General features: G+C 57.7%; 1 protein-coding gene across 4 annotated transcripts in view; it reads right to left on the reverse strand.

Moving 5' to 3' along the window:
- TP73 (tumor protein p73) overlaps positions 1-13508 on the reverse strand; it is a 37920-nt gene that overhangs the window by 10054 nt on the left and 14358 nt on the right. For all 4 annotated transcript variants that reach the window (XM_030018309.2, XM_030018311.2, XM_030018310.2 and 1 more), the window contains exon 4: positions 11496-11741. In XM_030018309.2, coding sequence (XP_029874169.1) covers positions 11496-11741 — 246 coding nt within the window. The remainder of the gene's footprint in view (positions 1-11495; positions 11742-13508) is intronic.

Here is a 13508-nt window from a genome sequence, read left to right on the forward strand (position 1 = left end):
GGAGCGAGGCAGGGGCTGGAGGAGGCTGCACGCCGCTTCCAGAAGAGGGGTGGGGAAGGCAGAGCCTGTCCTTCGCCTTCCAGTAAACGCGTGTCTCGGCTCCCAGGTGCGGGGATGTGCAATTCCCTTCCACCTCAGCAGTGCCATGCTGTTTTCCATCTCGCAAAGAATGTGTTTGCTATACAAGAGCCCACCCCTGCCGCACAGAGAGGAGCCAGTCCCTGCATGGCGGGGCATGTTCCTGCTCAAAGTATTTTATCTCATCCCCACAACACCACGCCTGATGCCAAAACAATACCACCGTGCAGGGTACTTGTGGGGATGTTAAAGCTTGTCCTGAGCCATCCAAATACAGGTGTGCTGAGGGTAGCGAGGCTCCCGCCGCCGCTCTGCTTTCCCGGTGGCGGGGCTGTTTTCTGAGCCAGGGCTTCCCGAAGCAGGCGGGCAGCAGGGCTGGGCAGCAAGCCAGCCGCTCGCACAGGACTGGTAGGGCATTTAGGGGGCTGACGGGGATGGCTCAGCCCTCGTCTTCCCGCTGCCGTCGGCCCGGTCCGGTGCACCCCACGCATCAGGCGGGTTTGCAGAAGGGATCTGTGCTTCCCCATCCCGCTGCCCTTTCCGTAGGCGAGCGAGCCCCCCCCCAGCCCGTGGACTGCTAAAGGGGCAAACGAGACAAACCACGTTCAGGTGGTATTTCTAGGGAAGTTCGGGGGAGATATACAGGGGAGGGGCTTCTGCCAAGGCAAACTGCAGCAGCTCTGGCGTTGCGAGGATGCCTTGGACCGATGCTCGGCCGGCAGCAGGTACCAGCTCCCAGAGAGGGAAGCCAGCGGGCTGGCAGTGGATGTGTCCCGGGGGGTCAGAGCCTGCTTCGGGCTAGAGAGAGCAGGAAGAAGCTCTGGTCATTAGAGGGTGTGATCGGGAGGTGTAACATGAAGCTGAATCTGGCAGAAGAATTAATTCGCAGTATCGGAGGCATGTGGACTTGCCCGGAGAGAGAGGATGCTCAGGAACGCCACCTTCCACTGCAGTCCCCCAGTTTTGCACTGGACCCTGCTGACACCGACTGCGCCTCGACTCTACAGCCAGGTTAGCTTCCTGGGTGCGATCCTGCACCTCCTGCACAGCAGGGATCGTGCCTAAGCTGGAAGCACGGGCTCCGCTTGGAACGCACTTACTCCCTTCTGCCCGGCTGGAGGAGGAAGCTCTCGTGCGGCCGTGGCCCGCATAACCTGCTCGCCCACAGTGCGATGGGGGTTTAACGCCCTCGTTTTGAGGAGACAACGTGGCAAAACAAGGGTTATTTGGAGGGGGGCTCTTCCTTGCCAGGTGTTAAAATACTGACAACTCCTGTCAAAGGATCCTTTCATGTAGACATTCCCGGGCAGTCCTCAACATGCCTGGGAAATATAACTGCTCTGGAAGAGCAGAGGTGCATTATATGGCAAGTTCTTTGGTAACAAATTCTCTCATTATACCATGTTATGACATGGATAAATCTCTCTTAAATAGCAGAGCGATTGCCCCGCAGGGAGAAAGGCTGCCGCTCAGCACAGGCATGCCTCCACTGATAACCTTATCATGTCTTAACAGCTCCAGGATTGCCTTCAAAGATCCTTCCACAATAACAAACTATTCTTTTAAGGAACTCCATGCTGATAACTCTGGGCAAGAAAAGTCAGGGCTGTGCCCCATGCGGCCGCGCTCCCAGCTCCTCGCAGCGTACGGCCATCCTGCAGCCGCGTCGCCAGCCGCTGCTGGGGCAAAGCGCTCCCGGTCTCGCAGACCCAGCCTGTTCACGGCCACGGGGCAAAGGAGCACTATGTTTTTAGGATGCCAGGAGGCTCTACAGCCCCAGCTGTGTTTTCAGCCAGGAAGAGCCCTCGGCGATGTGCGGTCTCCATAGGGGACAGCAAAATGCATGTCTTGCTCGGGTGCCAAGCAGAGTGCTGAGCAGAATAGCAGCTGCTGCTGCTACGTGGTTCTCTGTATTTGCTAATAACCTGCCACATGTGCAGCTGTGCTGCATACTCTGATTTACTTAACAAGGCACAGCTGAAGTGTGCACACACAGCTCCCAGAGAGCACAAAGGCACCGTGCTTTCCTCAAGTGCAAGACAAGCCAGTTGCAAAGTGGAACCCGGGCGTCCAAAATGCCAGTACTTAATCGCACAGGTTAGCGCAGCCGCCCCACGGCTTGGTACTCTTCTTTTGCCATGGCCCCATTTCTGTCACCTGCACTGGGGGTGGACCTCGGGCTGCTGGCTCGTATCCTTCCCGGTCCGCAGCATTTGGACAAGCTGACCTCTTGAAACCGGCCACACGTGGCAGCTGGGTCACAGCCAAAGCTCACATCGCTCACGCTGCCGCCAACTCGCTGCTGCTCCCGGGCGCGGGAACAGCATCTCAGGCCACCCGAACACTTTCCCGGCGCTGGTGTGTCAGCTCGTCCAGACCTCAGCCCCCAGATTTCTTTCACATCTACAGAAGAGCTCAGGTACGTTCTGCCCCGGGCACCTCCTGCATTTGTTTTCGGTTCCTGCTCTACCCTTTGGACCGTTAGTGTCTGCCTCCCCGGTTATGTTATTACTAAGGCCATCTCTGTTCACAGAGAACGTCAGAGTGTGCCTGCTATTGTGCGTTTGCAGAGCACAACAGGTTCACGTGTCAGTGTGGCTTGTGGGTGCTGGTACGGTATAAACAGCAAACAGCAGTAATAGCACTGAGCAATCTACCTGAAGCTTACGTAAACCCGCAGAACCCATATTCCTCTGGATTTTTTCTGTAGTCGCGCAGCTTTTGATGTCAGCCCTCATCTGCTGGGCTGAAAGTATAATGCCATCTCCATCGCTGTCCCTCCCCTGTTACGGTCACCTGTCCTGCAGTGTGAGTGCAGAGCACTGGGAAAAACTGGAAAAGCCAAATTATTTAAGCGCTAGCAGTACGTCAGCATTAACCTCAGGTTCCCTAGGGACTTGGTACCCCAAAGCATCTTTAGATGGGGTTTCTTTCACCTCTGTGTTTGAAACGCGGCTACTTCTTGGGCGAGACGGAGACCACGCTGCACCGACGCCGAACGTGACGGGAGGGAAGCCCGGCAGAGCCCCGTGGTGCAACCGGCCCCGGCGGGGGTTTGCCAAGGTTGTCCTGGTACTGCTGCCCGCTGTACCCAAGGAAATGTTTTACACGCCACGAGATCCAAAGAAGCTAACGCCCCACGACGATTCATGGCGACTGAGAGGGCTGCAGCTGCGAAGCGGCATTGAAATGAAGTCTCAGCAGCCGCCGCTGCTCACCCTGAGCGAGTACCCAGGACCCGCTCTGGAAGAGGCCACCGCGCTGCTCAGGCCCATAAGTTACTTCTCCTGCGCCGGAGGCGAGAGCGGGGAGAGGTGTTTTTCCCCATGGATGCCGACAGCCTCGCACAAAAAATAACCTGAGGCTTCTGCGTGGAAAGACCTACTGGCCAAGTCCATCTCCCCCCAGCCCTCCCTGGGCAGCAGAACCGCTAGGAGGATGTGTCCCAACAGATTCGGAGCTGATAAAATCTTATTTATCTTCAACTGTTCACACTGAAGCGTCTAGACTTGCCTGCTTCGGGAGGGCTGCAGCCAAGTCCTCCCTTCTCTCTTGAAGGAAATGATTTGCTCAACAATTACTTTTTCCACAAATCCTCCCCCCTCCTCCCTACCAGCCACCTCCTCCTCCTCCTCCTCTTCTACATTCCAGTCTCCTCATTAGCTCTACTCAAGACGTGTCCAGGACTGCAGTCAATGGATCCCAATGAAGCCACTAGCCTGGCAAGAGAGAGAGAAGAAAAGTGCTGCCTCCGGCTGCTAATTTCCTTGCGCTCCCCAGCAAGCAGCTGCGGAGCTGCATCCTGGGACAGGTTCAGACAGATCGCAGCGGAGAGGTGATAATAATGTGTCTGTCATCTTACTCAGACATGTAGCATCTTGCAAACCGCAAATACCGTTAACCGGCTCGGACGAATCTGTTACGACAGATCCTGGAAGACGTGCCGACTACAGAGCTAATTTTTTCTCTCTAATTTTTTTAATAACCGTTTTTTAATCACCGGCCTGTATAACTTCTCACCGCGCTGGAAATTCCGCCCAAAGCTACTTTGTTGTACTATGAGCTGGGTTCAAATATGTCCAGCGCGTCACCGGTGCCCGAGGCACACGGGTGGGCTGGGCAGCAGAGATGCTGCCCGGGGACGGCCGGACGGGATGCCCCGTCTGCCTCCCCGTGTCTGCCGTCCCTGCACCACGGTGGCGAGGCATCGGGGCGATGGCCGGGGCCACCGCTGGCCGTGCCCGGGATGGGGGGGTTCTCAAGGCACCTGGTAGAGCCCCTCTGGTCCCCCCCTGGCCATCAGCATCTGCAGGGGACCCCCGTCACCCGCAGGTCCCCCCCCCCACGAGCGCTGGACCACTGGCGATGCCTCGGGGCAGCAGACCAGCATGGACAGGCTGTGTTGGCTCCAGCCTGCGTTCTTCTACCTTCATTATCGTGCCGCTGCTGATGATTAAAACCCCTTGGTTCACCCCCAAAGGAGTCCTCTCCCGTCCTTCCCCGGTGTGCACATCCTTAAGATAACTGCCAACCAGGATCACAGCCGTTCTTAGTCACTGCTCAACCAGCCGGCGCTGGCACGCTCGGGCGTTGTTTTAATCTTTTCTAGTAAGTCTGACTCCTTCTGTGTGTCTGGACACTCGGGTCCCCTGACCAACCCAGCGCTGGGGTTCCCCTTCATCCAAAAAGGAAGCCAAAAATCCAGCGAGGCAGTTATTTCATGCTGCATTATCCAGACTGGATACAGGGAGCAAGCGGGGAGGGGAGGGAAGAAAAGGCTGACTTGGGCTTGGGATTCACTGCTGGAAACGAAACGCAAAAAACAGAGCAGCAAGACCTGGACTTGGGCGGGGGGGGGGGGGGGAAGACCACCGCCTCTCGCAGCGTCCCGGGCAGGCTGTGCCGAGCAGGAGCGAGCTGCTCCTCCTGCTTTCCTACAGCCACCGCCTGGTGTGGGCACGGCCAGAGAACGTGGTTTATTTACCGAGGGCCCACCCAGCATCTCTCTCCCCCTCTCCTTTAGGTGCCGGAGGTCGGGGCTCCCAGGACGGCTTTCAGCCACGCTTCTCGTGGCGCGGGACGCGGCCCCGCGTGGTAAAACCTTCTGCTGCCAGCGGTGCAGAGGACTCGGCCGGGGCGGTGAGCGCTGCTGGCTGCCGCACCGGGACGCAGCCGCCGCGCTCCCCGGGGCTCTGCGGGAGCCGCTGCCCGAGGCCAGTGCTGGGCCAGAGCACGGACGTGCGTTTCTTTCTGCAGCCTATTTATTATCCCCGTTCCTCCAGCGGGTCCCTCAGTTCCCACCTCCCCTGTGTGTTTCAGATCCCAGCGTAGAGGAGCTGGCCAGAGCAACCTCATTTCCCCGGCGCGTCCTCTCCCACCTCCGCAGCAGTCCCTGCAGGAGAGCGTTGCCTTCCCGCTGGAGCAGCAGTTGCCAGTAAGTCGTTCCCTTGACCTGTGCATACCATACACGTTCGAGATAGTGGAGCTGATAGTGGGATCGTGTTGGAACATTGCACACCGAATTCCTTTGCCTTTTTTCTTAATTCCATTGTGTCTGGAGCTCCTGGAGCCTCATCCACGCCCTGTGAAAGCTGGTGGAAAGCCTCCGGTGGGCCGGCTTCAATGGGCTTTGGAGCGGGCTGATGCCGAGGCTGCTTTCCTACTTCTGGCATGCCAAAATATCCACGCTCTTCTGCCCAGCTACTTGGATAAAAACAAAGATGTTTGCGGCTCAGAGGTAGAGTGCCTGCCCCTGCTCAGTGCAGGCTGCTGCTGTTGGACAGGTACCTCCCTAAAATATGGTAAGGTGTCAGGGAGAGCGTGAGAGGGGGCTTGTTTTCTATAGATGCTCCAGAAGGCTTTTCCCTCCTCTTTACAACTGCCTCTACCCTAACAAGCTTCAGAGAGCCACCAGCAAGGGAGAACCTACCCCCTGCCACACCAATTCTTTCCATCCTCCTCATTCAGTTAGCATCAGACAAACCGTTTCAGCTCCCCCAGTGCCCACGCTCCAGCTGCAAGATCTACGGAGCGACTGGAACCAGTTCAGCACGGCAGCGTCCCACTGGCCGAGCGCTGGGGCGCAGACCGGTTTGCTGTGGGTGAACTGCTGGACAGCCATCCACCGCAGCAGGAGCATCTCACCTCGGCTTTGAACCTCTCCAGCCTTTCCATGGCAGGCTGTTTGCTCCCCAAAGCAGCAGGCGAGACCCTGGATGTGACCCGGACCCCCCCCGTGCCCGTCCCCGGGTTAGGGGACCCCCCGCCTGCTTAGCCCGGGGGTTTGCCCGTCTCCCCCCAGCTCCAGGGGCTCTGCACGAGCCCGGGCAGCTGCCCTGCACCAGGGGGGGCTCGAGCCCCCTCGTCCTTTTGCAACCGGGCCGTGGGAGGCCAAAGACCCTATTAACGCTTCTGCTGGCTCTGGCACGCGCGGTAGCGTTTTAGAGGGGAGGGAGCACCGATGCGCCGCAAACCCGACTTGAGAAAAATACTAATTATCCATCAGTTACCAGCTGGCCGGCGTGGCGAGGGGCTGCCTGTGAGAAAACAGCCGAGATCGGCTCACGGCTCTAGCGTGTATGGGCAGCTCCGGGGAACCGAGAGTCCTGATAGCTTCCAACAAACAGGCAGGCTGCCGACATGCCCCGTCTTGCAGCGCCGCAGCTCCCGGTCCTCCTCCCAGCCCCGTCGAAGCAGCCTACCAGAGGGGGGCTTTGAACCTACAGGGAAAACCTTATTTTCAGCATCTGGCCATTGCTCTCTGCTGATAAGAAGGCCATTAAAAATGGAAAGGGAGGCGGCAGCAGCCTGGAGGGCTTCCCGCAGCGCAGACCAGCGCGGCCGCTGCGCTTCAGAGTTTGTGGCGACGTGCGGTGCTCAGAGCCCAGCCCGGGTCAGGACATCCAACGTCACCCGCCCGCTGCCCGGCATCCCTCTGCAGGGACAGACCTGGTTCTGGTGACGCGAGCCCCCAACCCACATCCCACGTCCTCGCCACTTCTCTGTTCACCCATTTCCCAAATTTAGAAATCCAGCATTTTACAGCTAGAGGGAACAGATGATGATGATCCTCTGGTTGGGTTCCCTACACTGCTGGCCTAAGACCCCCTGCCTACTCGTTCTGCATTGAGCCAACGGTGGCTGCTTGAAGTACAGCTTATCTTTTGAAAGATATGCAGACTCTTCATTTGAATACTTCAGCAGTTGGAGAATCCGATGCATTCCTTGGTAAATTGTTCCTACAGTTAATTATCCTCACTGTTAAAAAATTTCCACCTTGTTTCTAGTCTGAATTTGCCTGGCTTCAGCTTCCAAGCACTGGATCTCATTATGTCTTTCTCTATTAGATTAAAGAGCTGTCTGCTATCAGCAACCATCTCCTATGCAGGCTGTGATCAAGCCACCCTTACTCTTCTCATGGAGACCATTCACTGCAGAATGTTTCTCTGGTATCACCCTACAAGGCATCTGTTCCACATCTTTCACCTCCTTTGGCTCGCCCTCCCAAACCTTTTCTAGTTTGCCAAGGGAGGGTTTGAAGCGTGGACACGAGAACTGCACGTGCGCACGAGGGCAGTGGGCTCGGTGATACCTCGCTGCCCCTGCCCAGGTGATGCTCGCCCGCCCAGCCCCTGTAGAGCCAGCCAGCCCACCGTGCAGACAGCTCATCTCCAAACGGTCCTGGGCCATGAGCCCCGGGCCCCTTAGGACCTTCCTTTCCTATGGATAACACCACCTCTCCCGGAGGAATAGCCAGAGGGACTCAGTCAAAACCCTTCAAAACTAGGAGTCTACTGGGCCACACACTTCCATCAACCAAAGCTTATGATTGCATCGGAAGACTACGCCAAATCGTTTGACAAGACGACTCGCGTTGAACTATTTGGTTTGGTGCTGCCGGGATGCCAGCTGTCAGCTCCTCCTTGGCCGGGTGCTCCGTGATGTGACCCCAGGTTGCTGCCGGTCTGGCAGAGCCGTTCCCCCGGGGCAGAGGGCTCCCCGCCGCTCCGAAACGCTGCCTGGCAAGGCGGCTCCGACAAATTCATGGTCAACGCTTGCAACGGTCCTCCTGTCAATTGTTTGGTGCAGTTAAAGTATTCAAAAGCCACCAGGCTTCCTAGCTACGGATGAAATAGGCAGTGGTGTTTCTTTCAAAGTGCTGAATCAAACCGTGTATGTCCTTTAGCGCATCGAGACGGTTAATTCAGCTCCCCTTGGCTGGACCATCACCAAGCGGTCAGATGTCACTGTCCCCAGCCTTACTGACTCTACATTTAACTTTCCCTCCCAAGTGCCTGCATTTCCTAACAGCTTTCCCAGCCTTACTTGTATGCCGCTACAAACGCTTTCACCGCTTATGTAGAGAACCACGCTGTGTACATACATCATTATTTGTATACTGACTGACTGGCAACATACAGCCTGTGGTTTTTTGCTGAATTCCTTTCCCCGTTTAACCAGGACAGACTTTCAAGTGCGGCAGTGGCAATGCGGAGCTCCAGGCGAGTGGGAGGAAGGCAGCAGCTTCGTCTTCCAGCACAAAACGTGCAGCTGCGTGGCTGCGACAGCCATCAGCCGGGAAGGACATGGAGGGAACGGGGCTGTCACCGCAGCGGGACCGTTCTTTGCGTGGCAACCTTGGCGAGCCGGACAGTCTGCACCCACGTCGGCAGTCCTGCGGAAATGACTATTTCAAACGAAACATGCCCCGCGCTCTCTGGGGTGCAAGACGCTGCTGACCCGCTTCTGTTCTCTGCCAGGCTCGGGTTCATCGCGGTGAAATGTGGGCCGGTCGGCGCTAGCCCTGCAGCCAGCCTGCTTCTGGGGGATGCACGATCACCCCAGCATCGCGGGTCAGAGGTCCGCGCATCTCGCCGACTGCCTTGCCAAGTATTAAAGCCAGTTCAGGTGTTTAACTCCTCCGCTCTGCACCGCTTGCCAGGAGCCCCCCCCCCTTGCAGCCGCACGCCCGGCAGCCTCAGCTCCCGGCCCCGGCTGGCGGGTGCATCCTCCGTGGCACGCTCGCCGGGCATCTCTCGAGTCCAAGCTGCTCTCCCGAGGCTAGGAGGGCTGTCACAGCATCGATGTGGCACTGGCTGCTCCGACGTACAAGGGAGACCTTAACACAAAGGCTTGAGACAAAAAGCAGTCCTGTCCTGATTAGCGCAGCTCCCAGTAGGACACGACAGCTACGGGAGCACGGTCAGCACGGGGTGATGCTGAGACAGTCTGGGCTCCGTTTCGTTAGAGTTGTGGAAAGATCCCAGGTGGCTGGGATGGCTCCAGCGAGGGAAAGGGGCTGTAATGGGCTCCCTGGCCACATGGGACCACCTCGGGGAGCCTCTTGCTGCTCCCTCTGCTCTGCTGGGGACAACCGGCCAAAAAGACCTTAGCGGCTTTTTCGATTTACTCCCGGCAGCTGCAATGTGCATCGTCTGGGACGAGGGAAGGGTATTTCCTTACTGCTAATTAAAGCGAGCACTGAGCGTATCTTTAGTAGATGCTCTCTCCGTCTCTGGACGTGCGTGAATACACCCTGCCCACAGCGCTGTCCGAGGGTGTCCTGCAGCACCCAGCCCGGCCCCGCCGGCGGCTGTGTCCCCTCCATCCCAAAGCCATCCCCGGGGCACCGCTAGCTGGGGACAGTGGCGAGCGAGCGTCAGACACTTCCCAGCTCTCCGTGCCGGGACAGCTGGGACAAGACACCCTGCACGGGTGTGAGTTCGGTGTCGTTCGGATGCTTTTGTGGCACGGGAATGCCTCCTTTCCCTGTGCATGTCCTGTGCAGCTTTACTTTTAAGTGATGTGAGCTATCCCCCAATGGGGACAGGAGTGGGCTGGAGTCACATCCTACCCCGAGGACCTTCAGTTTATTCAACACCTAATGAAATGCATCCTTTAGCAACATCTTGCAAGGAAAGACAGTGGAAAAGAGTGAAGGCTTAACTGCTCCTACAAGGGCAAGTTGTATTTAATCGCGGGGCTGGTCCCAAGCCCCTGGTCAGTGCGACTCGGCAGCGAAGCCGTGAAGCTCCGGTGACGGGGCGCAGGGAAGCCGCTCGGCTGCCCCAGCCGTGAATTTGGCTGCATTCAAGCGCCAGCTCGCTGCCAGCGCTGCGGCAGCTGCCGTAGCCCGTCCCCTCCCGCGGCCTCTCACCGCGACACGCCGGGAGCAGCCCGCCGTGCCGCACCAGCAGCAGCAGCGAGCGGACCAGCACCGGCCGGCCACGGCCCGGGGTCTGCCTGCACCGAAGCATCCGAGGATGCTTTCTGTCTACCGTGGGAAGGGCTGTCTTGGCAATTAAACACATCAGCCTCCAAAAATAAAAGTCATTATCGCACCTCGGGCTGATACATCGCTCCTGGACTGCTCTGCCCATTTCGTGATAATGTCAAACCGCAGCCCCGGAGGGAACCCCGTCGCTCCCTCATTGTGTCAGTTGTCTCGTCCCAGCCTTTCTGCTCTGCTAACATTTCCCGGAGGAGAAAGCCTGCCTGCCTGAAGCGTGCCGGCGGTGAGCGGCTCTCCCAGGCACTCAGGGAGGCATCTGCCGCAGAAATGCCTCCGATACCGGCCGCAAGTGCAGTTTTTCTTAAAAATAGGGACAGTGCTACAGTAAGCCAGGAGCCGGGGTGTGAACTGAGGACCTTTTGCCACAAAAAGCAAAGCAGCCCTTGTACACTCTGCCCGGTTCCTGGGTCCCTGATCTGCAGAGGACTCCTCTGCCGGGCTGCAGGCGTGCGGTCAGACCGGCAGCGGAGCAAACCTGCATCCCCGCTCCCCAGGAGCGGGCTGCTGCGCCCACACCGCGGACGGCACGATGCCGTGCAGCCGTCCCGCCGCGATTAAAAACCGACTCTGTTATTTTGCCGTGACTTCTAGGGGTGAAGTCACTTTTCTGATACGAGATGAAAAAGGACTGTAAATGACAAGCAAGAATTTACAGTGAAGCCGAGAATGGCCCCAGCAGATGCGAGCAAAGGTCCATCTCGTCCACTGCCTCACCTCTGACAGCGGTCACCGGCAAACGCATAGGGAAGCACCACGAGAACAAGGCAGGTACTTCCCCAGGACGTTTCTCCAGCTTTGCGATTTTCGGGGACCTTTACCCGCAGTTTAGGGAATCGCTGCAAGAGAAGCTACATTCGAACCGCTGTGCTTAACGGCCCTTTTGGAGAAAATCCCTGAAAAGCAAGCGCTGATGTTTCCTGCACGCTTTGCTTTCCGGGGCCACCTGTGCAGGCAAAGTCCCCGTCGGGTCGTGGCTGCGTCCTGCAGCCGCCCGGCGTGAGCGTGCCCTCTGCATCCCGCTGCAAAGCACCACCAAGACGCTCGGGGCTTTGCGGCCAGCCAGCCGAAAACACTGTCGGCATTAGCAAGCATCTGTCTAGCGAAGGCAAGAAGACATGCAACTTACTGTCCAGGTGGCTGACTTGGCGGTGCTGGATTGCTGGAAGGTCACCTCAAAGTGGTGGGGACCGGGGTAGTCAGTGTTGGAGGGGATGACGGGAGCTGGGGACATGGCGTCGAAGGTAGAGCTGGGCTGCGAGTAGGGCGAATGCGTTGGGACATTGGAGGTGTGCTCGGAGCTGTAGGGGCTGGTGGAGGCTGCTCTGCTGCCGATGCTCTGATCCATGCTGTTGTTCAGCAAATTGAACTGGGACTGGAGGAAGGGAAAAGGGGAGGAGGGAAAAAAGAAAACACCAGCCAGTTTAGAGACATGGAAAGCCCAGCCACACTTCTTCAGGGCTCCAGGTGTCCTGTTACAGCCTCCTTAAAGGGCCAGCGTGCGGGAAAGCCAGCCAAAAGAGCTGGTTTGGGTCGCTCGGGTTTTTGAACAGGTCACCACTTGTGCAAGGGATAAACCCAGCAGGCTGAAATCACCCCCTTCTATCCGCTCCATCCTCCCCGGAGGCAGCGAGGTGCCGAGATCCCTGGATTTCTAGCGCACCTGCCTATGCAAAGCCACGCTTTTGCCAGCGGGAAACCGGACAGGGATTTTCCGGGGTTTGCTTAGGGGTGGGAGAAGTCCCGCTGACGGGACGGGGAGCGACGGCCCCGTCCCGTGCACAGGGCTCTGCTTGCCGGTGGCCTTTCCAGCGGCCAGAGCATCGAGGCTCGGGGAAGCCGCCCTGGCACGCAGCACCAGCACAAGGCGACCGACCGCCAGCCCTCCAACGAAGGGCATCGCTCCCATCGCCGCTGCGTCACTCAACGTCCGACCTGTTTTCCGGGCATCTCCCGCCTGCATTCCCTCGTCGCGAACGTACACGCGCACGCCGCTTCTGGAAGCGTTTCTCTCAGAAGAGCCCGCTCTGAATGGTGGTTTGTGTAATTCGTTTCCTAGCCGGGATGTTTGCTTTCAGTGGCTTTCGCTGATGCAGGTCTAATTTGGGGAAAACCTCAAACCTGCAAAGCGCGTAGCTGCGATGCGGCACCCTGCAGTAAGGTCACAGAGCAAACGTACATATTTATGCATGTACCGGCTCTTACTCCAGACACGCTGGACCAAATCCTGACTTTTTACAGGTTTTTTTTCTTATTCCTCTTCCGAACAGTTACTGTCAGATACTTCCAGTACGAGCTGGCAGCTCTTTTACCTGCAGGCATAGCATATTCCATAGCCCATGCATAAGCAAAGGGATGTTCTCAAAAGCCACAGGCTAAAGCGGCCTTAATCTTTTGTCTGCAAATCAGGCCCCCAAAAATCATTTTTTCTCTGGTGGAGAAATAAACTGGCGTTTAAAAAAATAGATCCCTAATGTAACTGTTACTCAGAGCAAGCGGGATGTTTTTCCCCCAGACGTCTGCAGTTCCCGAGATGCTCAAGGGTTGCTCCCCCGGCATTTGCAAGCCAGCAGCACGCTGGCAGTCCCAGAGGTGAGCCTGAGCTCCGCCGGTGACCGCGCACAGCGGCCGTTGCATCGCCGCTCGTCGTCCCGGCTCCCCGCATCTCCCTGCGTCCCGCATCCCCCGCCTGCGCTCCCCCCTTCGCCCAGCTCCAGCTCCCCCCCGCCTCCCAGCAGGGACTGTCCCTCCAGCCACCAGCACCAGCTGGGGCAGCTCTGGGAAACTGGGAGCTACTGGGAGGCGGCCGTCACCGTCCCTCAGCCCGGCAGGCTCAGCCATCTGCCTTCGCCTCCGAAGGGCTGCAAGGCTCACAGCTTAGGAATCAAGAGACGTGTTTTAACTTGGGATCCCAACCTCACCCAAACGTCTACGATGTATAATGGTTTAAAGGCAATCACCCTTCTCCAGGGAAGTTCTCCTGTTGTCTGCATCTCTCGCAAGGTCGTTGGAGCCTGTGACTAACTGGAGGAATGCTGAACAAGATCTGGCTTGCTTTTACACATACAGCCATTTTCTCCCCTAAAATATGTGCGTAAACCCCTCTATTCCTTCTCGCCGCTCTATAAATAGCCCTGCCAAG

The sequence above is a fragment of the Aquila chrysaetos genome, chromosome 6, assembly GCF_900496995.4.
Source record: "Aquila chrysaetos chrysaetos chromosome 6, bAquChr1.4, whole genome shotgun sequence".
NCBI lineage: Eukaryota > Metazoa > Chordata > Aves > Accipitriformes > Accipitridae > Aquila > Aquila chrysaetos.